General features: G+C 36.4%; 5 protein-coding genes across 8 annotated transcripts; 1 reads left to right on the plus strand and 4 right to left on the minus strand.

The window, feature by feature from the left end:
- Positions 1–3349: 3349 nt before the first annotated feature.
- LOC111795684 lies at positions 3350–5510 on the plus strand. Its single transcript, XM_023678236.1, has 2 exons — positions 3350–3482; positions 4203–5510. Exon 2 carries the CDS (start codon positions 4205–4207, stop codon positions 5243–5245), a length of 1041 nt encoding a protein of 346 aa, XP_023534004.1. The 5' UTR covers positions 3350–3482; positions 4203–4204; the 3' UTR covers positions 5246–5510.
- Positions 5511–5965: 455 nt separating this feature from the next.
- Positions 5966–7415, minus strand: LOC111795686 (protodermal factor 1-like). Its single transcript, XM_023678241.1, has 3 exons — positions 7022–7415; positions 6658–6937; positions 5966–6581 (listed from the first exon to the last, which is right to left on the minus strand). The coding sequence occupies exons 1-3, from the start codon at positions 7170–7172 to the stop codon at positions 6251–6253; spliced, it is 762 nt and encodes a 253-aa protein (XP_023534009.1). The 5' UTR covers positions 7173–7415; the 3' UTR covers positions 5966–6250.
- An 899-nt stretch (positions 7416–8314) lies between these two features.
- On the minus strand, positions 8315–10174 carry LOC111795685 (peroxisomal and mitochondrial division factor 2-like). 3 transcript variants are annotated; one of them, XM_023678239.1, is made up of 3 exons: positions 10034–10148; positions 9839–9909; positions 8315–9660 (listed from the first exon to the last, which is right to left on the minus strand). In XM_023678239.1, exon 3 carries the CDS (start codon positions 9650–9652, stop codon positions 8675–8677), a length of 978 nt encoding a protein of 325 aa, XP_023534007.1. In that variant the 5' UTR covers positions 9653–9660; positions 9839–9909; positions 10034–10148; the 3' UTR covers positions 8315–8674. The 3 variants fall into 3 exon arrangements, with proteins under 3 accessions (XP_023534007.1, XP_023534005.1, XP_023534006.1); XM_023678237.1 differs by lacking the exon at positions 9839–9909 and having other exon boundaries at positions 10034–10174; XM_023678238.1 differs by lacking the exon at positions 10034–10148 and having other exon boundaries at positions 9839–10020.
- A 339-nt stretch (positions 10175–10513) lies between these two features.
- Positions 10514–15737, minus strand: LOC111795682 (mitogen-activated protein kinase 20-like). Of its 2 annotated transcripts, none has more exons than XM_023678235.1 (10): positions 15130–15737; positions 14491–14899; positions 14280–14407; positions 14117–14176; positions 13267–13416; positions 13024–13179; positions 12723–12934; positions 12502–12603; positions 11480–11649; positions 10514–11401 (listed from the first exon to the last, which is right to left on the minus strand). In XM_023678235.1, the coding sequence occupies exons 1-10, from the start codon at positions 15151–15153 to the stop codon at positions 10956–10958; spliced, it is 1857 nt and encodes a 618-aa protein (XP_023534003.1). In that variant the 5' UTR covers positions 15154–15737; the 3' UTR covers positions 10514–10955. The 2 variants fall into 2 exon arrangements, with proteins under 2 accessions (XP_023534003.1, XP_023534002.1); XM_023678234.1 differs by having other exon boundaries at positions 10514–11404.
- A 4116-nt stretch (positions 15738–19853) lies between these two features.
- LOC111795687 (probable receptor-like protein kinase At2g42960) lies at positions 19854–23820 on the minus strand. Its single transcript, XM_023678242.1, has 7 exons — positions 23072–23820; positions 22164–22879; positions 21971–22075; positions 21776–21898; positions 21370–21670; positions 20928–21137; positions 19854–20227 (listed from the first exon to the last, which is right to left on the minus strand). The coding sequence occupies exons 2-7, from the start codon at positions 22811–22813 to the stop codon at positions 20117–20119; spliced, it is 1500 nt and encodes a 499-aa protein (XP_023534010.1). The 5' UTR covers positions 22814–22879; positions 23072–23820; the 3' UTR covers positions 19854–20116.
- Positions 23821–24133: the final 313 nt, after the last annotated feature.

Below are 24133 nucleotides of genomic sequence, written 5' to 3' on the forward strand. Positions count from 1 at the left end.
GCTTTTGGGAATTATATGAGTAATAATTCATAAAGGTATTTGGGGGAAAATGGTGCGACGAAGAAACAAAAAAAGGGAACATCCAAAGATAATGCCGCGTTAGAAGCCGCGGGAATGAGATCAAGTTTAAGATATTGCCCTTTGTTTCAAACTTAATTACGGATTTGCCATTGGGTCTCCATTTGTCACCGACACATTCTGTTCTCTCTCTGTTTCCGCCTGCCTCAGCCCATTACGTTCGCCTATAACGGCGGAGCCGATGCAAGGTCCCTTTCCTTTCCTTTAATTCTAAACTCCTAAATATAATTTTAATTTTTTAAATTTACATCTCTAATTTTGTTTATTGTAGGTTTTTAAATTATAAAACATTCATTCATTTCAATTATTTTTTTTTTATAATTTTCTTCTTATATTATATTTTTATTACAATATTTATACACTGGATAATGAATTATATTGATATTCACGTACAAAATAAATTTGAAATATTATAATAATCGAATATAAAATATTGTCTCAAAATATATATTTATTAATTTTGTCATATTAGCTTAATTAATACAAGCTTTATATCCCTCCTTATGATTAAGAATAATGGAAAGAGTTTAAACATAATACCTTTTTTTTTTTTTAATAAATTAAAAAAAACAAAACTACACCCTATTAAAACATTTACTTATGTCCAATTATGGGCAACAATACCAAATCTTATGGATTTTCTTTTAAGGAAATTTATGCATTTGTGGGCTAAATATAATGTTTGTCTACCACAGCACGTGAAAGCATAAATGCAAATTGTGATGAATACATGAATGAGTTGAGGCCATATTCGAATGAGAGTGATAATGAGTATACGATCCATTAATAAAAACTTAAAAACTTGAAAGTTATTATCTATATACCAATAAAGTGGACCCTCTTTTTCAGTGACTCAACCATAGATAATTCTATGGTTAAGCATGTTTTACTTGAAGTAATTCTATGTTGAATGACTTCCTTGGAATCACTTGTGTTGGTGTGTAAATATGTTTTTCGCTCTTAAAAATGAGAAGTGAGTAACGTGACCATAATTATGTTGTACGATAATCTCTTGAATTTAACCAATCCACGAAGGCTTTCTTAAGGTTCTGTCTCTTGCAATGTCCAAATTGCCCTTTGTTCCAATTAAAGAAATGTTGTAAGGATGAGAATAAATTTTGAACAATGTCGATTCTTCGCGACTCCTTGGAACATTTTGAAAAAAATAAATAAATTCATATATTCGATTACATTAATTTTAAAAAATATGAATAAAAATTATTTTGTTAAATATTTTGAGACAATAATCATGAAAATTATCCAGAGGAAAAAAAAAAAGCTATGTAATTCTCAACCCTCCAATTGAGTTTGAAAATTCTTATGATTTTATTTATCATAATTAAAGCATTCAAATTTATTAAATATGTGGACTCCACATTTGAACATTTTTTTGACTTTATAATATACGTGGTCACTTGTCACACGTAGTCTCTGGATAAATAAGCATAATAAAATGATTTTTTGAGTAAAATATATATATATATATATATATATATATATATATATATATATATATATATATATATAATTAAATAAATACACATCGAATTGATAAAGTATCTTAAATGTGGGTAGTTAGTGGTTAGAGAGACCAAAGTTCAAGATGATGCGTTTAAACGTGACAAATTATTAAAACAAGTAGACATAATCGTAATATTAATTTTTTTTCATGGTGTGTTTATACTAGATTAAATAATTAAAGGTAAAATAAGTATTTTGAAAAACATTATTAATAATAACAATAATTATTATTATAATTCAATAATGGAGGGAAAAAGGTTATTAAATAAGGTAATAGATAAGGATGAGAGGAAAATGTATCAAATTTGATTTAACTTTTTGAATGAATCCAATCTAGGCATATAGTACTGCTTAGAAATGTTAATGCTTAGAAATGTTAAAGGGTAGGACGGGAACAAAAAAGACTTTTCGCTTCTGCTCCAAATTTTTGGAAGAAAATGAAAATTTTTGTCAGAAATTTGAATATTGTGAAATTAAAAAATGGAAGATTTTGCATTTTACTCGAGATGGATTTATGTGAAAGAAATGAACGTTCCTACCGATGCAACTTATCTTTGAAAAGGCTAAAATTGTAAATTACATAAAACGACGTGAAAAAATATTAAAAATATTGACAAGTTGGATAGAAAATAAGTATTATTGTTTATAGTCTACTTAAGAAGTTTTAAATAATAATAATAATAATTAATATGTTTAATATTCATGATTGGTCGGTACAATCATTTTATTCATATTTAAATTTTAATAGAGATATTTTATTATGAGAGTTCAATATTTTCAATATGGATATATTAAAAAATAGATATAAAATTTCAATATTGATATTTAATTCTTGAGAGTCACACCTATATCCTATTATCCAAAGTACAATTTAATAATTATAATTAATGATATATTTAAATCCTTGGAATTTATATGAATGTAAAATAGTAAGCCCAATAATGAGATTAAAAAAAATAAAGAATTAAGTTATGTAATTTTCTATTATAATATTTATGTTGTGCTAATTAAATATACCAAACATCTATGATTATAATCTTTATTGTGGAAATTATAGTTAAAATTAATGAAATTTCTTACAAAGATTGGTAAACTAATTAACAATTTGTTAGGTTTATAAATTACAAAGTTAGATAATAAAAATTGATATTTAATTTTAATGATAAATTTTTGTTAGTTTTTTTTTATTACACGAATATAGGAACCACTAACTTTCATGAATACCCAATTAAGACAGGCCACGTGAATATTAATGAGAATTGGGGATTACGTGGCAAGTGATGACGTGGTAATAACATGACACAGAAACCCCCAATCCCCTGTCGGCGAAAATATTGCCTTGTCAAGCCATAGCAGGATAGTCAACGTCATGTTCGGATCCTTGTACACGTGGCGACGATCTAATCATCAACTGCTGTTACGTAAGCAGACAGTCATCTCCAACTCAAGGTGTAATTTTTTTTTTCTTTTTACTCTTTTTTTATGTCGGATTGATTGGGGAACTTGCTTTTATTTAAAAAAAAAAAAAAAAAAAAAAAAAAAAAAAAAAAAAAAAAAAAAANNATTTGAGCCCAAATGGTAGCCCAGTTAATTTGAGCCCAAATGGTAGCCCAGTTAATTTGAGCCCAAATGGTAGCCCAGTTAATTTGAGCCCAAAAGGTATCCTTACTTAACTTGGAGCCCAAAAGGATTTTATTTATTTTATTTATTTTTTTATTCCTGTAATTGAATTTAAATTGAGAGATAGTAGACGAAGAAATCCATTTCTATTTTGGCGGTTTGGGGAGGAAAGCTTTTTGGAGGGCTTATACTCGCAGGCGAATCCGCAACATCGATTAATCGCTTGGAACTGAGAACCCTTTCGCCCTATTGACATTTTGAAGGTAAAACTCTTGTTGTTGAATTAATTTATAGTATTATTCGATCTAACTCAAGAAATTATGTGTTCGTCTTTTGGGAAAGAAGGGGATATAAACGAGAGAAGAGAAGTGAGGATTGCTCTTCTTCATATTTTGATCTGATTTTCTTGATTAACGTCGAACAATTCATGTTCTTACGATCTTTTCGTGCAATCCCAGGTTTCAGATGTTTCTAAATCACAAAGAATCAGCTCCTCAAATTGCTTTGGATTAATTGTTTTCAGTTTTGACAATGTTTCTAAATATGTTCATTGTACTTGTCTCTATGAAAGAAATTGAGCAATCCTTCTAGATATTGTATCCCCTTTTGCTTTCGTCAAGAAAAGATGTGCTAGAATGAATGTGGTTATCCTAAGAGCTCTAGGTCTGGCTTGCTTGTATGCAAATGAAATTACATTTCATTATCCTTCTCGAGTCTCTGAATTCTCCTGTTCAGTAAGATAGCGTTGTCCTAAATTTAAAGATTTCAACTAGTTAAATGAGTTAACAAAAAACTTAAAAGGATTGCTTTAGTAAGATATTGGGAAAGAGTGAGGCTTTGAGGTAGACTAGTTCAGTTTGATGGACTGGTGGAATAGGATCTACTAGAGGTTCTAAGACGATGGATAGTTTTGTCGCGTCAATTGTAGCATTGAAATTATTCATGATTGATCTTAGTAAGAAGCAATGTTTTCCTCTCTTCAGGTATGGTGAAGCATGGAAACAAATCAAAAGCCTGGTACAAACAGCAGACAATCTCAGTTCTCATTGTGTCTGCTTTTCTTATCCTATTTGTGTGGATGATGTTATTTCGCAAGGAGTCTCAACAGCATGATCTTTTAACTGAGGCAACTCCAAAGCAAAAGTGGGATAGCTTCAATTCTCTTGTGCAATTTAATCCAAATATACAGTTTCGGAATGGAACTGACATAATATCGCAGATTCCCGATTCACCGAAGGCAGTTTTGTTCTTTGCTCATGGCTGCAATGGAAAAGCCATTAACTTCTGGGACAAATCTCCCAAATGCCCTTCTTGTGTCGGTCTGCCTGAGGAACGGTTGATTGTCCTTCATGCGCTCAGCAGACATTTTGCAGTTCTTACAATATCAAGCTCTCAAAAATGTTGGACACTGGGGAAGGAATTAGCGATCGTGAAAGGCATAATATTTTGGTGGGTTAAAAAGAACAAACTCAAGAAACTTCCTCTTGTAGGTTTAGGTGCCTCCTCTGGTGGATATTTTCTTTCAGTGCTGGCCACTAAGTTGAAGTTTAATAGTATTACTTTGATGATTGCTGAAGGGTTGTATGAACAAATGGAGGTAACAGAAAGATACCCACCTACTCTGTTTGTGCACATGCCGAAAGATCAATTTAGGCAACAAAAGATCAATGAAAATATGGAGTTTTTGAAAAGTAAAGGAGTTGATGTTGCAGAAATTGAATGCTTGGAGTTTAGTTTGTCGCCACATTTTTTGGCTGACCGAATCCCAGGACTCAACCAGAGTGTTTCTGGTAAGTTGTTTGAGCTTTTCCAAGCCAAGGGCTTCATAGATGGAAATGGAAAGATGCTCAAAGATGGGCGGGAAACACGGTGGAAAGAAGCCCTCAATGGGAGTGAGATTAATTTAACCGATAATAGTCTAACCCATCACATTCAAGAAGAGTTGAATCTTGCCTTTGCATACCATGAAATGACTAGCTTGGAGTCTGACAAGATTTTCACATGGTTTGAATCTCACATGAGATGATTCTATCAACATTGAAACAAAATCCAGGTTCTTAGAATCCACACCCTCCCAAACACACGCACGAGAAGAAAATGTATGTAGAATGGTTTTTTCTGTTAACAATTTTTGTAATGCTGGCGTGGATGGTTCTGTATTTATGTTTACATTGCTCAGTTAAGAAAGTTGAAGCAAGAACATGAATAAATGTTATTTTCAACTCCCATTTTGTGGTTCTGGCTGTTGCTTGTGATCTACAATCAATTTCAAATCCCCATAGCTGTGAGAAGATTATCAGGCTATATTTATGGAGAACTTTACTTTTTGTTAAAGATATATGGATTTATTTTCCTATTACTATTATTGCTGCTGTATTGCAAGGTAAAATATCAAGGGCGGTTGGTTTGATGGGAGTTCTTAAATTCGCCAACCCACCTTCTCAGACCGCTGGAGGCTTCCTAATGACTGCAGGCTCCTCCCGGCTCTCGTTCATGAGTTTGTTTTCTGCACTTATTCTATGTTTATTTGCACCGTTGATATTTGTGATTTAGCATTTATACTGTTCACAGGATCAAGCTCCAGTCATTGACTCAAACCAAAAGGAAACCCAAGTTTGTTTATTTATAGGTTAGCCTTATTCAATGTAGTAGATCTTTCCTCATTAATGCGCCATCTGCATACTTTGTGGATTTTGCTAACTTCTTAAAGCTTAATGACGATAAGGAAATAATGGATTAATGTAGATAACAAACACTCGAACTTTCAATTCCCGACCCCTTTAATAACATCTGATTAATCATAATGAACTAGTTGGAACAAATCTTGATTTCTGAATGAATTTGGAAACTAAAGACTGAGCATCTCTATGTTCAAATAACATGAACATAAGAGATGATAGGAACAACAAACAAGAACAAAAGAAAACATGAAATGATAAATTGGTCTCACTGTCTCACTAGTCACAAACTAACTACTAAGGCACACACACATTAATTATTAAGGTGGTAACTGGTAAGGCAAAGGGCGGGTTCAGGCTGTGAGCTTAATTTTCCCCTCGTTGGCTAATTTGAAGATGTTGGCCTGATCTGCTGCTGCTCTGTTGGAGCTAAGTGCTGAGACAAAACTCGACTGAACTTGCTTGGTTGTGAAGGGGAATCTGTTACTTGCAAGAGAGTTGAGGTATGAAGCAGTGCCTTCTCTTAAAAGAGCCCCAAACCCATCAGCCCTTGTGTTTGAAAGTGCTTGGAGTAAGTTGAGATTTGTTCCAAATCCAGGGACATTGGTTGCTCTAAAGCAGTTTCCTAACGTTCCCCACCATCCCAGTACTCCCCATATCATTCCTGGGTGATTCAGCCAAAAACTGCAAAACAAACACATATTTTTCAAACCTAAAGAGGAATGCTTTCTTTTTCATAGAAATAGTTACTGTGACTTACTTGCAGGTAAATGGAGTAGTGGGAGTGCCAGGAGTGCTTGGTGTGCTTGGAGTGCTTGGAGTGCTTGGTGTGCTTGGTGTGCTTGGTGTCCTTGGTGTGCTTGGAGTGCTTGGAGTTCCTGGATCTACAGGGGTGGTTGGTGTGCTACCACCAGATGGAGGGTTGTAGTATCCACTTCCACCTGAAGGAGACTTGGTTGGTGTCGAAGGAGTTGGCGTGGAATAATGCGGCGGTGTGCCTCCATAGCCATGTGAAGGTGGTATAGGGTTGCTGTGTGAACCTGCAATGCAAAATGCAGAATGCTGTAAGTCTACTAATTACTACTATGCTGAAACGGAAGTGTTTTTGTTTGTGAATGTGTGACCTGTTGGGGGAGTTCCAGCATGTGGGTCTGGAGGAGAGTAGTAGCTCTTCTGGTCAGCAATGGTGGTGGAGAGTACAGGGATGAGCAGGCTTTGAGAAAGCAGCCCAGCAAGTATAGTGAAAAGGAGAGGAGAAGCTTGTTTGGTTCTCATGGCTTCTTTTGTTGTATTTCTACTCGGAGCAAAGGGTTATGGAGATGGAAAAGAAGGAAGGGTAATGGTGGATGGAATGTTTGGAACAAAGGGGAATATATAGAAAGGGTTGAAGGGAAGTGAAGTTACTTCTTACAGGTGGAAGAGTGTGTGGTTAGTTGCTGTTTTATTGGTGCATTTATTCATATTGCTTGCTGCTTTTAATTGTGTTTCAAATAATGCTCAGATTTTCCAGGGAGGGTTCATTAGGGGTGAGGTGAAATCACATGCTTTTGCATTTGAAATTTTGAATCTCTCTTCTCCGCAGAGATTTATCTGAAATAGTCTCTCTATAATATAGCTCTTACCAATACATAATTCAAAAATGTCCTTTTTTTTTTTAAACTCTCTTTCTCTCACATGGCGATTTAATAGCGACAGCTATGTGTATAGTGTCATCAAATAATTTATGAGACTTCATTCCAAATAACAAATCTCTAGTCTCCATCTTATGAACAAATGAAGATCACCAACATTACAAGAGAAAATTAGGAGTAAGCTTAACCTATGAATTCGAAGGCGTAGAACCAAAGGAGAACAGACTATTGTTGTAGGAGAAAGCAAGAACGCGTAGAATCGAATCAACCAAGCAATAAAGAAGCAATGTCCTTTCCTTCTCTTTTTCAGTAATTCAGTAATTATTGTTAAGAACAATAAATTGAGCACTACAAAGTCCTTAACCTTGGCAAGTGAAGCACAGGACCAGTCAGCCAAGCGGGCAACCAAGCCACTGTGGCTACAAGCGGCTTAAAAGAGAGAGAAGGGAAGTAGTTGAGGCAGTAGGAGGAAGAGGAGTGAAGCAACACACACACACACACGAGTGAGCTGTCAAGAACTTGATCCTTATAATAACCAAGATATAATGAATGGTGTTAGCTACTGCAAAATAATGGCAGCAAACGCATTTATATTATTTCCAGATCTAAACATAACATAACAGCTTGCAAATGCCGCCGTACACTGCACTTCAACCTCTGCCATTGTTTTGAGGAAGAGTTAGCTCCCAATTTCACTCATGAATTTATGAGCGCTGATGATCTGTCTCCATCAACCATGGAGCCACACCAATTCTTCTATGCTTACAAATCAGTTGAGAGAATGGAAAATCAAAATGGGACAGTTATAATTTGCCAAACTTTGGTACAACCATGCAAGATTGCCTTAAAAACAACTCAAAATCAAGTGTAGCTGAAGGTTTGTCTGGATAATCCATCAATAACAGTGGGGTTAAACTTTAGTGCAGTGATTCCTCAAACTATATCAACTAAGATTGGTTAACCAACAACACTTAGCTTAGCTTCACATAAAACTTTGAAGCAAAATTTAGCGCCAACCAGTATTTATTGGATAGGAAAACACCAAATAAACAAACATATGGAACAAAACTTGAGCAGATTTGTAGTTCATGAACCCTACCCACCCTTTTGGCTATGTTCTTCTGAGTCAAGTCTCCATATCCCAATTTATCTCTGTCTACCATACAAAACAAAGGCCAGTGCAACTGTGGCAGCAACAACTCCAGTGGAACCTGCAATTATAGGCCAGTTTAAGTTCAACTCCTTCCCTGCGCCTTCCCCCAAAGCTGACTTGAGTTCCTCTGCAGTACCATTCAAAGCATTCACTGCTTTCTCCTTCATTCCACTGATCACCTTGTGTGCTTCCTCTACTTCCCTCTGCAACTCAACCATTTTCAACTCCAACGTTTTTGATTTCCCCTCCGAGTCCTTCAATGACTCGTCCACCTTAAATTTCTCCTTCATCCACTTATCTAACTCCAGCCCCTTCTTCTTTAGCACCGATTCCAGATCCTCGACGATCTTCTTAAAACCCGTGATTTCCCTCTCCTTCTCCTCAATTTTGTCTCTCATTTCCTCCTCCACTCTAACTTTTTTACTCTTCTCCTCTATCTCCTTCACCTCCAAAACCCCAACTTTCCTCTCCAATTCTCTGATTTTCTTTTCGCTCTCCAACTTAGATTTCTTCAGGGCTTCCAATTCTTCCTCAAGAGCTGCAACCTTCTCTACTTTTTCCCCCAAATTTTTCCTCAACTCCGCAACTTCAGCAGTTGCCTCGTCGGCTCCATTCATTGTAGATATCAAATCATGCTGTAGCCTCGCGACCTCAGTCTCAAGCTCCAACGCTCTCGCCGCCACCGACTCTAACACCTTATTACCCTCTTCAGCACGTTCAACTTGACTCTCCATTTCTTTCAAGCGTTCTTTCAGCGACCCCTCTTCACTCTTTAACCCCTCAATCTCTGCTGAAAGTTTCTTAATCTTATTTTTTACATCTTCATTTTCCTCAACCAACTCCTTCTTCTCTCGCTCCAAAACCTCAATTCTCCGATTCAGTTCCGCAACCTTTGCATCATTCTCCCGCTGGTCAACATCATAAAAATCCTCCCCCGACCCGCCATTGCTAATATTAATCTCGGTCTCCATTAATATTCCTATGTTCAAAGAAAAAACGGCCGAAATGAAAACGTAACCAGTCACTAGAACACGTTCTCTAAAAAAGAAAAAATCCTAAGAAAAAGCATACAGAGGCCCCATCTAGATCCAGACAAATCAAAAATAATAAAAAAGAACTAAAAACTTCAAGTAAGAAGAAAAATAGAGCATACTTACACACCAGGCGAAAAGGATTCAAATCAACGAAGAGAGAACAGCGAAGGAGAGAGAGTAGAACAAGTGAAAAACTACCGATTAAAGAGGAAAACAGAAAGAGAGATTACTGTGCAAGAAAGGGGGAAAAATCATACAAGAAACAACTTCCAATAAAAAAATTGTTTGACAGAAGAACAACAAAAACAAAGGATTCACCTTTTGATTTCTCTGGTTCAGCAGCCTACAGAACTCGAATTAGGGTTGCGAAGTTTTGCAGCGTCAAGAAATGTCTGATGAAGCTTTTTGGTTTCCCAATTCTCCTGGAAAGGGAAAACAGAATGCGGAAAGGGAAATGAGCAAATCTGATCTCGGAAAATGGACGGCTGAGAATGGTCGAAAGAAAAGCCCAGTGCTCATGGGCATGGACCCGAAATGCTTTTGATCGTGGATTGGCCCAAATAAAAAAAAAGATCTTCATTGGGCCTTTAATGTGGCCCAATTATATTTATGGGTCGTCGCTGCTTGTTTGAGTGGCCCATATAATGATGGGCTGAATAGAGCTTTTGATTTCAAATATTTCTTTTTACCGCTTATTCAGCTCTTATTTTTAAAGTTTATATATTAAATATTTTGGATTTAATTTATATGACGATCTCTAATAAATATAATAAGAGAGCAAGAGTTTGACCCACGTGATAACAAGGTAGTACAAGACAAGTGACGATGATGTCTATTAACTTGTCTGTCTCAGGTGATAACAAGGAAATACAAGACAAGAGACGACGATGTCTATCAGGTTGTCTCAGGTGGTATAGATAAAGCAAGAAAATGGGGGTTACTACTCACAGATTCCTACTGCGTATGTTTTTTTTTTTTTTTTTTTTTTTTTTTTTTTTTTTTTTTTTTTTTNTGTAAGATACAGTTTCTTATTACAAGCTAACTGTGCATTTAATATAACCTGATAAATCTACTTTCTTGAGAGGCTACTGACCTCTCTTCCATCTATTACACACAAAGCAGCCGACTTGACCCGATCCCCACCCCTCCTCAACGTTCTTCTGGTATCACCAATGGCTTTCTCGATCTGAACGAGGGTTTACATGCCAGAGCATCCATGACTGGCCAACTTACACTTTCATTAGTACATCTTTGTCATGCTAAACTGACCGGCAACGACCTTTCTGTGAGCAACCGAGGTGGTGGTGGCGGTTGCTGCACCAATGCCACTGTATTGGGAGGCCTTGGCCTGTAGAAAGTTAGCGTCAATGGATATTTGGTCCTTGAGTTCGACCTTGTTCACTCCGGCACGTGTCATATAAAAGGGGTTCGAGTCAATGCTGATGGCTATGTCTGTTCCTATTTTGGAAGCCATGCCACACTGGGAAGCTTGCTTGGTGGCCCTTAGTGAAATATCCAGTTTCGTTTCTGCTGCAGATCTTTCTTGATTTGCTGCATAGGGTTTCTGGTAATGATATGCAGGAGGAAGAATGGCACCTCTGATCAACGTTCTCGGATCGTATGGTTCCTTCACTCGCATTCCGCTCTCATCTGCTATAACTGGTCCAACCACTCTTCCAGGCTTGGCTGCTAAAGTTGAGGAATCAGTAAATTTGATAATTTTGGATTGTCATATAGATGAGACAAGAAAAGTTGCACAAGTACCAAATGGGATCTTTTGTGGTGCCTGCATGGTTCTTGATATATTTGTTAGCCGTCCTTCGCTATCTCGGGAATTCTTGCTGTATGCCTGTTCGGAGATCTTCCCATCTTGGACGGGTACATTGTTTAGTTGGTCCTTAGAATAGACCGGGTTCGAGTGTACAACTGTTGACCTGGTTATATCAGGCAAGCATATTTGTCATCCATGTCTGTACAGCAAACTAAGGAAACAACCATGCCATACATGATAATTGATACCAAATACAAAACAATAATTGCAGTAGAGGAAGAAGCAAACTTCTGCCACTAAAATCTAGACAGATCAGTTTTCCTTCAGTAAATGAACTATTGCCAATGAAAGTCTGGGCAGGAAAGACGTTATTTGCAGAGTGCAGACATAATAGAATACTGCAACAATGAGATTCAAATCAGAAAACACCAAACCACCGTACAAAATGATTGGAATAAGACTATTATTGTGAGATCCCATGTGGGTTTGAAAAGGGAACGAAGCATTCCTAATAAGGGTGTGGAAACCTCTTCCCCTACTAGACGCGTTTTAAAACCTAGAGGGATAGCCCAAAGAAGATAATATCTACTAGCGGTGGACTTAAGCTGTTACAAATGGTATCAAAGTTAAACACCAAGCGATGTGCTAGTGAGGATGTTGGGCCCCCAGGAGGTGGACGGTGAGATTCCACATCGGTCGGAGAGGGGAATGAAACATTTCTTAGGTGTGGAAACTTCTCCCTACCAAATACCTTTTAAAACCTTGAGGGAAAGCCGATCATGGAAAGCCCAAAGAGGACAATATCTGCTAGCGATGGGCTTGGACTGTTACAACTATCACATTAGTGACGAAGGATTGCAATGGCATGAGTTTAGGATGATAGTTGATGAGCTCCATCACTCGCCCAGGTACGAGTTTATATGTAAACTACAGGTGCACATGGGTTAGCCTTGAAAACACTGGCTAATATGGAGGCGTACAAAAAATTCCCTTTAGAAGAAAGAATCATATGTACCTTGGGAGGGATACGTGCTTTCTGTCAAGAGGAATTGCCGGTGCACTTTTACCACCATTTTCCTCCAGATGTGCAAACTGCTTTCTAAATTGATCAACAGCACTGCACACATACATACATGTGCAATAAACCATTAGTGACGAAGTAATTTTGAAGAAAAGACACCCCCCCCCCCAAAAAAAAAAAAAAAAAACAAAACAATAATAACATTTAATTTCAACCTTGGATATAGAAAATTTGTTCTCTCAGTCCCATTCATGTAGTCTTTTAGTAGCTGGGGATGATATTCTAATATCTCACGGAAGATTAGCTCTTGAATGTCTTCTTTTATTACCCTCCGCCTCTCAAATTCAAATTCCATCTTTGTGATTGGCTGGCAGGAAGGTTCCCTCTCAATTTTCGCCAATCCCTTGAAGTATGGATCTGCCAATGCCTAACAGAACGACCCGAACAATTCAAATAAGCATATTAAAAAAAGGCCCGTCGAGGTTAAAACAAAGAATTTATAGAAGAATGCAAGACCTCTTCAGCAGTTGGCCTATCTTTTGGATCAAAAGCAAGCAACCTTTCTAATAGCCTCAGCGCTAAAGGATCAGCATTTGGAAACTTTTGAGCAAATGACACCGGCTGCTTTTTCCGCATGGTCGTTAAATATCGTCTAGCCTTGTCGTTACGAACCTATATTCAACAGAAGAACCTTGTTAACTACAGAAAATCAAGGAATCTTTTACGGAATTAGTGTTTGGACTCGAAATTTTCGCCTACCCTGGAGATTGTATCTAATGAAGGAGTTCCAAGAAGGTCCGTCATCAAATCGAGCTGGTGAACAACGTTTTTGCCAGGAAAAAGTGGCTTCCCCATTAATACTTCAGCAAATATGCAGCCAATACTCCAAATATCAATTGCAGGTGTATACTGTAGATAAATAACCAAAATGATTATAATAATAAAGCATGTTACAGACCATACAAATAAAGTTCGTCAAGCAAGCATCAGCATTCGGAAAGTATCGACTATGCAAGTGACAGCCTCGTCTAGTCAATTGTTGTGAGATCCCACATCGGTTGGAGAGGAGAATGAAAAACCCTTTATAAGGGTGTTGAAACCTCTTCGTAGCAGACGCGTTTTAAAGCCTTGAGGGGAAGCAAGAAAGGGAAAGCCGAAAAAGGACAATATCTGATAGCAGTGGGCTGGCGTTACAAAAGGTATTAAAGCCAGACATCGGGTGATGTGCCAGCGAGGAGGTTGTTCCTCAAAGGGGGTAGACACGAGGTGGTATGCCAGCAAGGATGCTGGCCTCAAAGGGGTGGATTTGGTGGGGTCCCACATCGATTGGAGAGAGGAACGAGTGCCAGCGAGGACGTTGGGCCTTGAAGGGAAGGGGGTGGATTGTGAGATCCCACCTCACCTGGGGAGGAGAACGGAACACCCTTTATAGGGGTATGGAAACCTCTCTCTACCCACGCGTTTTAAAGCGGGAATTTGAAAACTCTACCCACGCGTTTTAAAGCCTTGAGGGAATTTGAAAAGGAAAGCCCAAAGAGGACAATATCTGCTAGCAGCGGAGGGCTTGAGCCATTACAATTACTGACAAGATACTCTACACGAAGCATACCTTGGAGAAAAACGAACCACATAGCTCCGGAGCTCGGTACCATCTAGTAGCAACATAATCCTACGTTTCATCAAATACAAAACACTTTAGTTTTCATCAATTCAAACCAAGAACACAAGATACATATCATTAATTTTTCTACAAATCTAAGAAAACGGCATACCGTCCAGAAAACTGTCGTTGGCGTGTCACTAAATGCGACTCTTGCCAATCCAAAATCACAAATTTTAAGTTTACAATTTGCATTCGCCAATATATTCTTCGGTTTCAAATCCCGATGGTAGACATTCGCTGCAACACGAAGCTTCGAGTCAGATATGACCAAAATGATACCTAACGAAACCTTAAAAAACAAATCAAGGCATGAGTAGCACCTGTATGAATATACTTTAACGCACGAAGAAGTTGATAGAGAAAAAACTGATAGTGTTCTCGAGTCAGATCATCATTTGCTTTAATAACTTGATGAAGATCAGATTCCATGAGCTCAAAAACAACGTAGATATCTTTGAAGTCCCTCCTCGAAGGAGGGAGCATAATGTGTTTAATTTCAACAATATCAGGATGACGAAGAAGTCTAAGCAGCTTTATCTCACGGAGAATTCTAACAGCATCAGATATATGCTCAAAAATATTATGAATCTTCTTTATAGCAACCTTGTCGCCGGTGCGAGTGTCGATCGCAGAAGACACCACACCATAGCTTCCTTTCCCGATTACCTCCTGAATTTTGTATCGACTGGCATCGGCATAATCAGAGAAGAACTCCACTTCGGTTGAATTCTGTTGCATAAACTGATTAGAGAAGAATCCTGACCTAAAATTCAATTTCATTCTCAACTAGAATAGCTAAACAGATCAGATTTACATAGTTAACATTTCAATGATCTGTTTTCGCGCTAACAGCAATGAAAAAGATGAACAAATAACAAACTAAAGTTCATCTGTAAATCTTGTTGTTGCAAGAAACACAAGGAGATTCATCAATCAGGTAAGTCAAGCGAGAGAATCACCTTTTTGTGTTGATCTTGCTGCATTCTGGACAAAATGAGGGAAGTCCAAACTTCTGAAGCGAGAAGAACTTCAAGATTTTAAAAGAAAACGCTCAGTAAAGTCCAAACCGCTACCAAATCGTTCTCATAAGATCAGCCACATTTGAGCTGCTGTTGGCCGCCTACCTACCGGATCACAAGTACAGAAGCCCACCATTTCCATTACCCTTCCCCAATCCTCCAATAAATCAAGACCCCCAATAAACCTGAAGCAAGTCGATCCACCTCCTATTTTTACAACAAAAAAACAATGACGCCTAAAAATCTAAAAATCTACACATCCAGTAACAGCCGACACTAAATAGTCAATATACAGATCTAGAAAAACGAAAAATATTTTCCAAATTCCACCTCCTCGCGAATTCGAACTAGTCCAAAATTTTAATACTAGAAAACAAATCAACTCCCTCAATCTCAAATTCCCTTTTAAATTAGAGCGGCGAAATAACTCGGAATCGACCGATAAAATGGAAGCTCCAAGATCTGCACCGCACCGACAAAAAATTAAGGGAGAGAGAGAGAATCCAGAGGAGAAACGGGAGGAGGAAAATCCGGAGGCTTAAAAAGGAACAGATTGAGGACTAATGGAGTATATAGGAGCCTGTCCGATATTTTTATTTTCTTTTTTCGTCACATTTTGAATTTTAAAATTGTTCAATTCTATAAAATAATAAATTAATTTTTAATAAATATTTTCAGTCTCTAAACTTACTTTAAATTGTTAATTAGTCTTTTTTTAATGTAAATTATTGTTCTTAAAATAACTAAATTAAAAAATATAGTTTTAAAACGTTGAAATGAAATTCGAAATATAAAAAATAAAATGGTACTTTATTTTATTTGTTTATTTATTTATTTTGTTCCCGCTAATGGCATGTTAAGAAATGCACGCACCATGCAGGTAAAAAAGGGTAAGGAAGGAAAGAGAGGGTACGATGGTAATTTTCGAAGAATGTGGGGGTATTTCGGGAAGAGAGTCTTTTTTTTTTTTAATTTCTTTTTAATGTATTTTGAGGGAGAAGGGAGATTCTGTAGTGCGATTCCATTCAGGCACCTGTCTGGGTTCCCAGTTTTAGGGGTAGATGGGATTGGGGAAGTGGGGCCGACGGTTGCCACGTCATTATGCCACGTGTTATATTTTTTTTTCCTGAATAGTCGTTGTTCAGTCCTTCTGGGACCCACTTTGGACGTTTAGCTGTCACACACTTTCCCTACCCCCAAGACCCAACAAAATTACAAAAGAAATAAAAATTATTTATTTTCTTTAACCGATAACAATACTGCCAATAACGCCTTCCCGTTATAATTAAATTCTTATTTAACTGCCAAAAATATTTATACAAATTATATTTGATTTAAGTAATTTAACTTGTAACTTCAAACAATTTCTAATTATTAATCAATTTTTAAATTTAAGAAAAAAAAATGGACTCAATTACCTGAATTTAATGTCTAATTTAAATAAATATTTAGTTAAACTATCATTTAATCTTTAAAACTTCGGTTGATTTTAGTTTTAATATATGATTCCGCACATTTGTATAATTATTTGTAAAACTTTAAATAATTAAAAATTTCTCACATAAAATTAAATATAGTATTTTATTTATGAATTTATTTATTTTGAAGGCTAAAATTAAAATAATTAATATTTGAAAATGTAACCCTATTAAGGAGCGTTTAAGTAAACTTACCACGTGGAGCATATGTTAAGAAGCTTTAAAGGTGGGGTCCACTACATTACAGTTTCTTGTACAAATCTCCAATAATAAAACATCTACAAAAATTCTCAACCGTAAGAAAAAAATAATAAAAAGAAAAATAAATTATGAAAGCTGCAACTGTCAGACATTTGATCAAATACGAACGGAGACAAAATGAATAATTATAAATTTATTCATCGCATTGTCGGTAACAAGAAGGGAAACAAAAAAAAAAAAAAGTAAATAAATAATGTTTTTATTAGTAAGGACGTTGAAGAACCATCCGTAGATAGAAACCAGCTAGCGACAATACCTAATTCCAAACGTCGACGTTTCATCCAACGTGTTTATGGCCTTCCTAATTAAAAATTAATTTATATTGGTAGCTAGTATTATTCTAAAATATAATTAATCAATATTGGTGGCTAATGTTATTCGTGACATGTTTTATGAATTTAAAGTTTAATGCCGACAGATTCGATTGTTTGACACTAGAATATATTATTTGGTAGAGAGATTTTTTTTTTTTTTGGGTATAAATCGAAAGTAAATTTCAAACTTCTTGAAAATTTAAAGTTATAAAAAAGGTGGCATGTAATTCAAACAACAATCATATAGTTTGTATTAAATAATAATAATAATGATAATAATAACGACAAATAATAATGGAGTGGGTCGTCATATACGCACATGTGGTTGAAAATATTATAAGTGGTGCTTTTCAACCGCTTGAAAGGCATGTATATATATATATATATATATATAATATTTTTTTCGTGTATTTAAAAATTCAAAATTTTCATTATTGAATTTGCGGAGAAAAAAAAAATCCCACTTGAAACATTACTACTAAGATTATTTTAAAATATATATATATATAAAAAAAACTCTTTATAAGTTTATTTTAAAAAATTAAAAGATTATGAAATAAAATATAAAATTTTAATTGTGTATATAATAACTGAAAAAAGTTTTAGTTTTTTGTTTTATGTAAAATATGCATTTAAAAATAAATAAAAAAAAAAACGAAAATAGTCCATAAACTTTTGTCAGAATTATAATTTAATGGTGAGTGGAATAAGACAAATAGGGCGAAAGCTTTAGGAAAGCTATTTTGAGAGGGCTTTGTTGTGTAAAGGGAAGGCATAAGGCAATAATGGAGAGTGAAACAGTGTTTAAGTGGAGGATTTTGCAATAAATAATTAATTAAAAAACCCATAAAGAAATACACACTTGATATTATAAAACAATACAAATATAAATATATTGATATTTTCGGGCTTTAGCAATCATTAATTGCTTGACATTTGTAACAATGGGTGTAAAAACTATGTTGGAAAAAAGTATTTAAAATAATTAAATAATGTAAAATTAATTTTAACTCAGCAGAGGCTTGGGAGTGAAGTAAAGGGAAAGCGAGGTTGGATGGCGGTCCTAACCTAGAATCGCGACGTTTCTCCGTCTACCACAATCCTGACCGTACATCTTGTTGGAAAAGTCAACTGTGGGACTCCCATTCCTAATTTTTTTTTTAAAAGCATATAAATAAAATAGAAAGAATATACTTGGCTTGGAGTTTGCTTGCGTGTGGTTACTGTAGGTCCACGTGGGCATGTGAAGGGTTTTCTTGAAGTGGTGGACGTGGAAGAGTTGGGGCCCACCCCATGGAGTGTCGGCTCAGTTGCACCTAACGGACAAAACTGAAGTGTCCAGCTCACGTGATCTTATGGCATCTGCCTGTGTTCCCATTCGGTTCGGTTGCAGGGGATTATTATTATTATTTTTTATATATATATAATTTTTAAATATTAAAAGGATGGGCTTTAAAGGTCCAAAGGCCTGACTATCTTTAAAGCCCAAATACGATATTGGTCTGGACTATTTTGCCAATTTAATTTGGGCCAGAGGCCCAATGTTTCTCTTTCCAAGTAAATATTTTACACTATACCAATTTTAACTTTTAATTAGTATTGCTATTATTATTTTGAATACCAATTTATCTTTCTTTCATTTAAAACTCAATTCAAATAATATATTTGGCGTAAGAATAAAATTTTATTTGTATCTCAATATTTTTCATTTTTAGTGCGAGGGAGACTTTAATTTAGTCAATTTGAGACATGTTTTTAGTTAGGCAATATAGTCCATATCATAACAAGAAAATTGAATTAGGGTCTATGTTTTTCAATTTTGTTGTAAAAAATGTTCAAATTTGGTCAAATTGAGACGCTAATATATATATATATATATATATATATATATATATATATATGTTTTTTTCTTGGGCCATTTTAGGTAATTTTTTAAAGGGCTTTATAGGTGACTGTTTTCATATTGCAAATGCATAAATTCCAAACATTCCATTAAAGAATAAATCTTCAATTCCTTAACCTTAAAAATAACAAACAAACAAACCACTACAATCAATTCAAAAAAACGGCAACATCTTATTTTAGTACAAAAATAACCAACATTTTAAGTTTGTTGATTAAATTTATTAAATTGGAATAAGAAAGTCAACGTTTGGTCGGTGGCTTATTTGTCAAGATTTCAATTTCTTTTTTCCAACACATTTCTGATATTTTTCTCTTCGGATTTTAAAATCCTAAAAAATAAATAAATAATAATAATTATTATTATTATAATTATGGGCATTAATTAATTTCCCCAACAATAAATTCTGAAAATTGGGTACTAATCAATCAAACAACCTCCCATTCCATTCCATCATTTTCCATCATCATTTAGTTTGGTAATACAAACTCACATTATTTCTTCTTCTTTTCTACTTTTTCCTCCTCGACTCATACGCTCCAATAAAGACGTGTACACTTTAAAGTGGAGATCGACCCTAGGAAGACCGAGAAGTAACGAATGGTATTCAAAGCATTCAAAAAGAAAAGTGAACACGAGTGAGTCGAGTCGAGTCGAGTCGTGAATGAAAGAGATGCCGACAAAGGAGAAAGAAGAAAACAAAAAAGAGAGGAGGAAATTAGAATGATGTAAATTAAAGACAAGACAGGTGGGCCATGTCCGGTGGTCCTTCAGACAAGTCTGTACAATCTCTCTCTCTCTCTCTCTCTCTCTTAAACCCTTTTGTCTGTGTGAGCAAACACCAGTAGCTCGATCGACCACCATCAATTCAAATCTCCCTAGAAAGAAAAAAAACAGCTTTCTTTTTGTTGACATGAACATGGAGAGCCTGGGAGGTGCAATCATTTCCCATGCTCATGCGTTTCTCACTTCTATCCTCCATGGCTTGTCTCTGATGCCCCACCCATCTGATCACAACCTGATATTTCGTTCAACGGCTCGATCTCCAAGCTTATCGATCGGCTTTTTCGGTTTCTTCTATCCTGCAAAGTTGTATGTAAACATAAACTTTCCCATCATTTCTTTGAACAATCATGGTTCATAAACCAGTTAGTCCATTGCTAATACATATTGTCCCGCTCCTAGAAAGAGATTTCCACACCCTTATAAATAATGTTTCGTTCCCCTCTCCAATCAAGGTGAGATCTCACAACCAACCCCCTTCAGAGCCCAGTGTCCTCGCTGGCACTCGTTCCTCTCTCCATTCGTCGTGGGATCTCACATGGACATACCCAGATGCATAGTCAAATGACTCGGGTTTCCTAGCCGAACCCGCATAGTTAAGTGTTTTGGCTAGTAATTAAGAAAGTTTGATGAGTTAGCTGCCAACACAGCCATGCCAAAGCAGGACCACCTTCTACATGCATCTAACAAGTAGCAGCAGAAGTGTCCAAAAACTTGGTCACAATAGACTTAAATGCAGGTTTCACAAGAATTTAATAGCCATTGTCCTATAATATTCTCCGGGTTAGGTAACTGCAAACTCCTCACATGGTGAAGCCAGAGAAACTTGAATCAATATTGTTACCTAATGCATACCTATATTGGAACCATGTTCTTTTAAAGAAAATCATCATTGTAGAGCTAACCATGTATTATCAGTGAAACGCTTGAAATGTAGACAAACGAGAACGGACGATAATCGATCATGCAGTCACGAAAACAAGATACTGATTTTCGTACCTCGTGAAGTGGAAATTCGTCGGCTTCGAGCATCCTTACAACTTGACTCATCTTGGGTCTCTTGATTGATTCGGGATCGATACACCGAAGTGCAACGAGAAGGGCACGTTTCAATGCTCGAGTAGTAGGCTTTACGTCGAGATTCATGTCCACAACTTCCTCTGCTCTCCTTGTTGCTACCATCATCTTTAGCCACTCAACAAGATTAACCTTACAAAAGCATTCAAATATGACCATCAAGTCAGGATATGGGAGGACACAAATGGACAATTTAGAGTTGAAGCGGAGGATATTGTCCTCTTTAGGCTTTCCCTCGAGGTTTTTAAAACGTGTCTACTAGGGAGAGTTTTCCACACCCTTACAAAGAATGTTGCGTTCCTCTCTCCAACCAAACGCGGGATCTCACAATAACTATGGTACAAAATGGTCTAATAATGGATACCTCATTAGAAGGACGAGCATAATCCACAGGGTCTCTCCCTGTAATTGCTTCTAGCAAGAGAATGCCGAAGCTATAAATGTCACTCTTCTCGTTCAACAAACCGGTATTTGCATATTCAGGTGCCACATACCCAAATGTTCCCATAACTCTAGTTGTGATATGACTCTCCCCAGAGTCCAAGAGTTTGGCCAATCCGAAATCAGAAACTTTGGCATTGAACTCATCATCGATCAAAATGTTGCTCGATTTTATATCTCTATGAACAACTTTTGGCTCGATTGCTTCGTGTAAATACGCAAGCCTGCACGAAGTTAACATATTTGCATCTCAGATAAACAAGTCTCTAAGCTAAAGGTCGACTATATTACTCCGGTTTTATGGTAGTTCCTTATGTTCAAAGACTTACGCCTTCGCAGTGCCAAGAAGCACCTTCATACGAGCCTCCCACGTAAGCGTGCCGTGTTGGCTCATGGCTCCATGTAGCCACTGTTCTAGATTGCCATTGTTCACATATTCATAGACTAGCATCCTACATAAAGAAAACAGGTAAAGCCAATTTGTTTATGGAGACTAAAGTAGTTGATGAGTTCTTTAGTCCTACCTATGAACGCCTTCTATGCAATAACCGAGCAATCGAACGAGATTCTTATGTCGAACATGGCCAATAGCCTCCACTTCGACTCGAAATTCTTTCTCTGCCTGACCCCTAAATGCATTTCAAATCATAAAACAAGCATTCCAAAAGCATTATATTAGAATAGAACATAATGGATCTTTGAACAATAAATCCTTACAGATTATTGAGAAGCTTTTTCACTGCAACTTCAGTGTCATTGATGAGTCTGCCTTTATATACAACCCCATATCCTCCCTCTCCAAGAATATTTTCGGACGAAAAACGATTCGTTGCAAGCTGTAGATCCCTGAGAGTGAACCAGTGACCCCATCCAAGATGTGAAACTTCTGGCAAGCCTACGAGAGGCGACGGTGGCACAATTCCTCCATACGATCTAGCTTTTCCAGAGCTTCCTTCTTCCCCTGATTGTGAATTGCCTGCTTTTTCGTGTCGATAATTCGAACTGCCTTGGCTGTTATTATCAGGCTCAGTTGATTTTGTCACAGCCATAACTTCAGAGTTTTCATCATTCCTTTTGATATCAACCGAAAGAAGTCGATTTTCGGGGTGGTCATTGGGAGTTTGAGTTTGAGTTTGAGCCCCAACCTGGTCTATCCTGATATCTTTTGAAAAATTAGGTATCTGGGACATAGGGAATTTATCCATGGATCGTTTAGATTTTTTTCTAAACAAGATCCACATAGATAATAAGCCAAGAATCAAAACTATGAATGCACCAATACAAATACAGATCAAAACCCACAACGACAACCCCCAAAATGAAGTCCTCTTGGATAAATGATCATTCAATGAATTCCCAGACGCCATATCTGATCCACCCAACACTGAATTTCAAGTTCAACCTCAAGTTCTTATCAAATTTCACAAACCCATCTGGAAATTCAGGCAGGAAATAAGTCAGCACTTGTAAACAACAAGAACCAGCAGTTGATTGATAAGAACAAACAATGAGGGGATGTTCTCCATAACAAAAACAAGTAAACCCACAATTTGTCGATCCAAAACAAGAAGACAGAACAATGTAATTGGAGAAATAGAGAAGGATTTGAAGAACAAGGGATTTACCTGATGAAGCAATCGAAGATAGACCCAGATTTCGGCGTTCCTCCAGGAACCCAGAAAGGGAAAGAAAGCAAAGCGTGGATAGGCAATAGAGCCCCAAAAGGCATGGGGGAAATGCCAAAATGTTGGTCTGAAATAACTCAAACCCAACAAATCCAGAGCTCCCAAAGAGACATGGTAGAAAAAGGAGCAATAAAGAAGCAGGGATAGTGGGCCAATGGGAAATTGTGAGAATGATAAAATAGAAGATGGAAGAGGAGAAGGGCACACACAAACAAAAATCTAATCCCTAGAGAGAGAAAGAGATTGAATAAGATAACTGGAGAGGATTTAAAGGGTGAAAATGGTTGGTGGGTATTGTAAAGGAAGCTTGGTTTGCAATGGAGGAAAGCACAGAGAGCAAAAGCAAACAGTAAAGGAAGCGAACCCAGAAGAAGAAGAGCTCCCAAAACAGCGTTATAAGAGATGATCCTGGTGGTTAATGGCATTAATTCCACAAGTGGGCCGTAATCATTTGGAGCAAAAGGAACCAAAAGGAAAAGGGCATAACCAAGAAAACGGTGAAACAAAAAGATCAAAAGAAACGCAGCCTAAATTAAATTATAAAGGGAAGCCGCCGACGTGAGAATCGGAATGGATTCAAGCTTTTGTTCTTATTTCTTCTTCTTGATATCACATGTCGTTTCTATCTGACTGCAGCATGCTCGTTGATGGACTAAGACCTTGACCACTCTCCTCCCTCGACCTTTTTCTTCCTTCCATTATCAAAAAAATTTTATTAAGTTGGGAATTGGTTGAATTAGGTGTATAAGAGATTGGGATAATTTGGTTTGATTTCATAATCCTTCAAATTTTTTTCTTGTTTTTCAAAATAGTTTAGGTGGACTCAAGATTTGAAATTACATTGAAGAAAGTGATTTAATTTTGATTAAATGGATTTAATTTGGTTTTAAATTTGGGTGAAATGCATATAGCAACCAAATTCCTTTAATTCTACTTAATGTCTATATTTGAAAAAACAGCTTCATCTTTTCTTTTTCATCCTAAATAAAATTAATGTACAAA

The sequence above is a fragment of the Cucurbita pepo genome, chromosome LG05 (assembly GCF_002806865.2).
Source record: "Cucurbita pepo subsp. pepo cultivar mu-cu-16 chromosome LG05, ASM280686v2, whole genome shotgun sequence".
Taxonomy (NCBI): domain Eukaryota; kingdom Viridiplantae; phylum Streptophyta; class Magnoliopsida; order Cucurbitales; family Cucurbitaceae; genus Cucurbita; species Cucurbita pepo.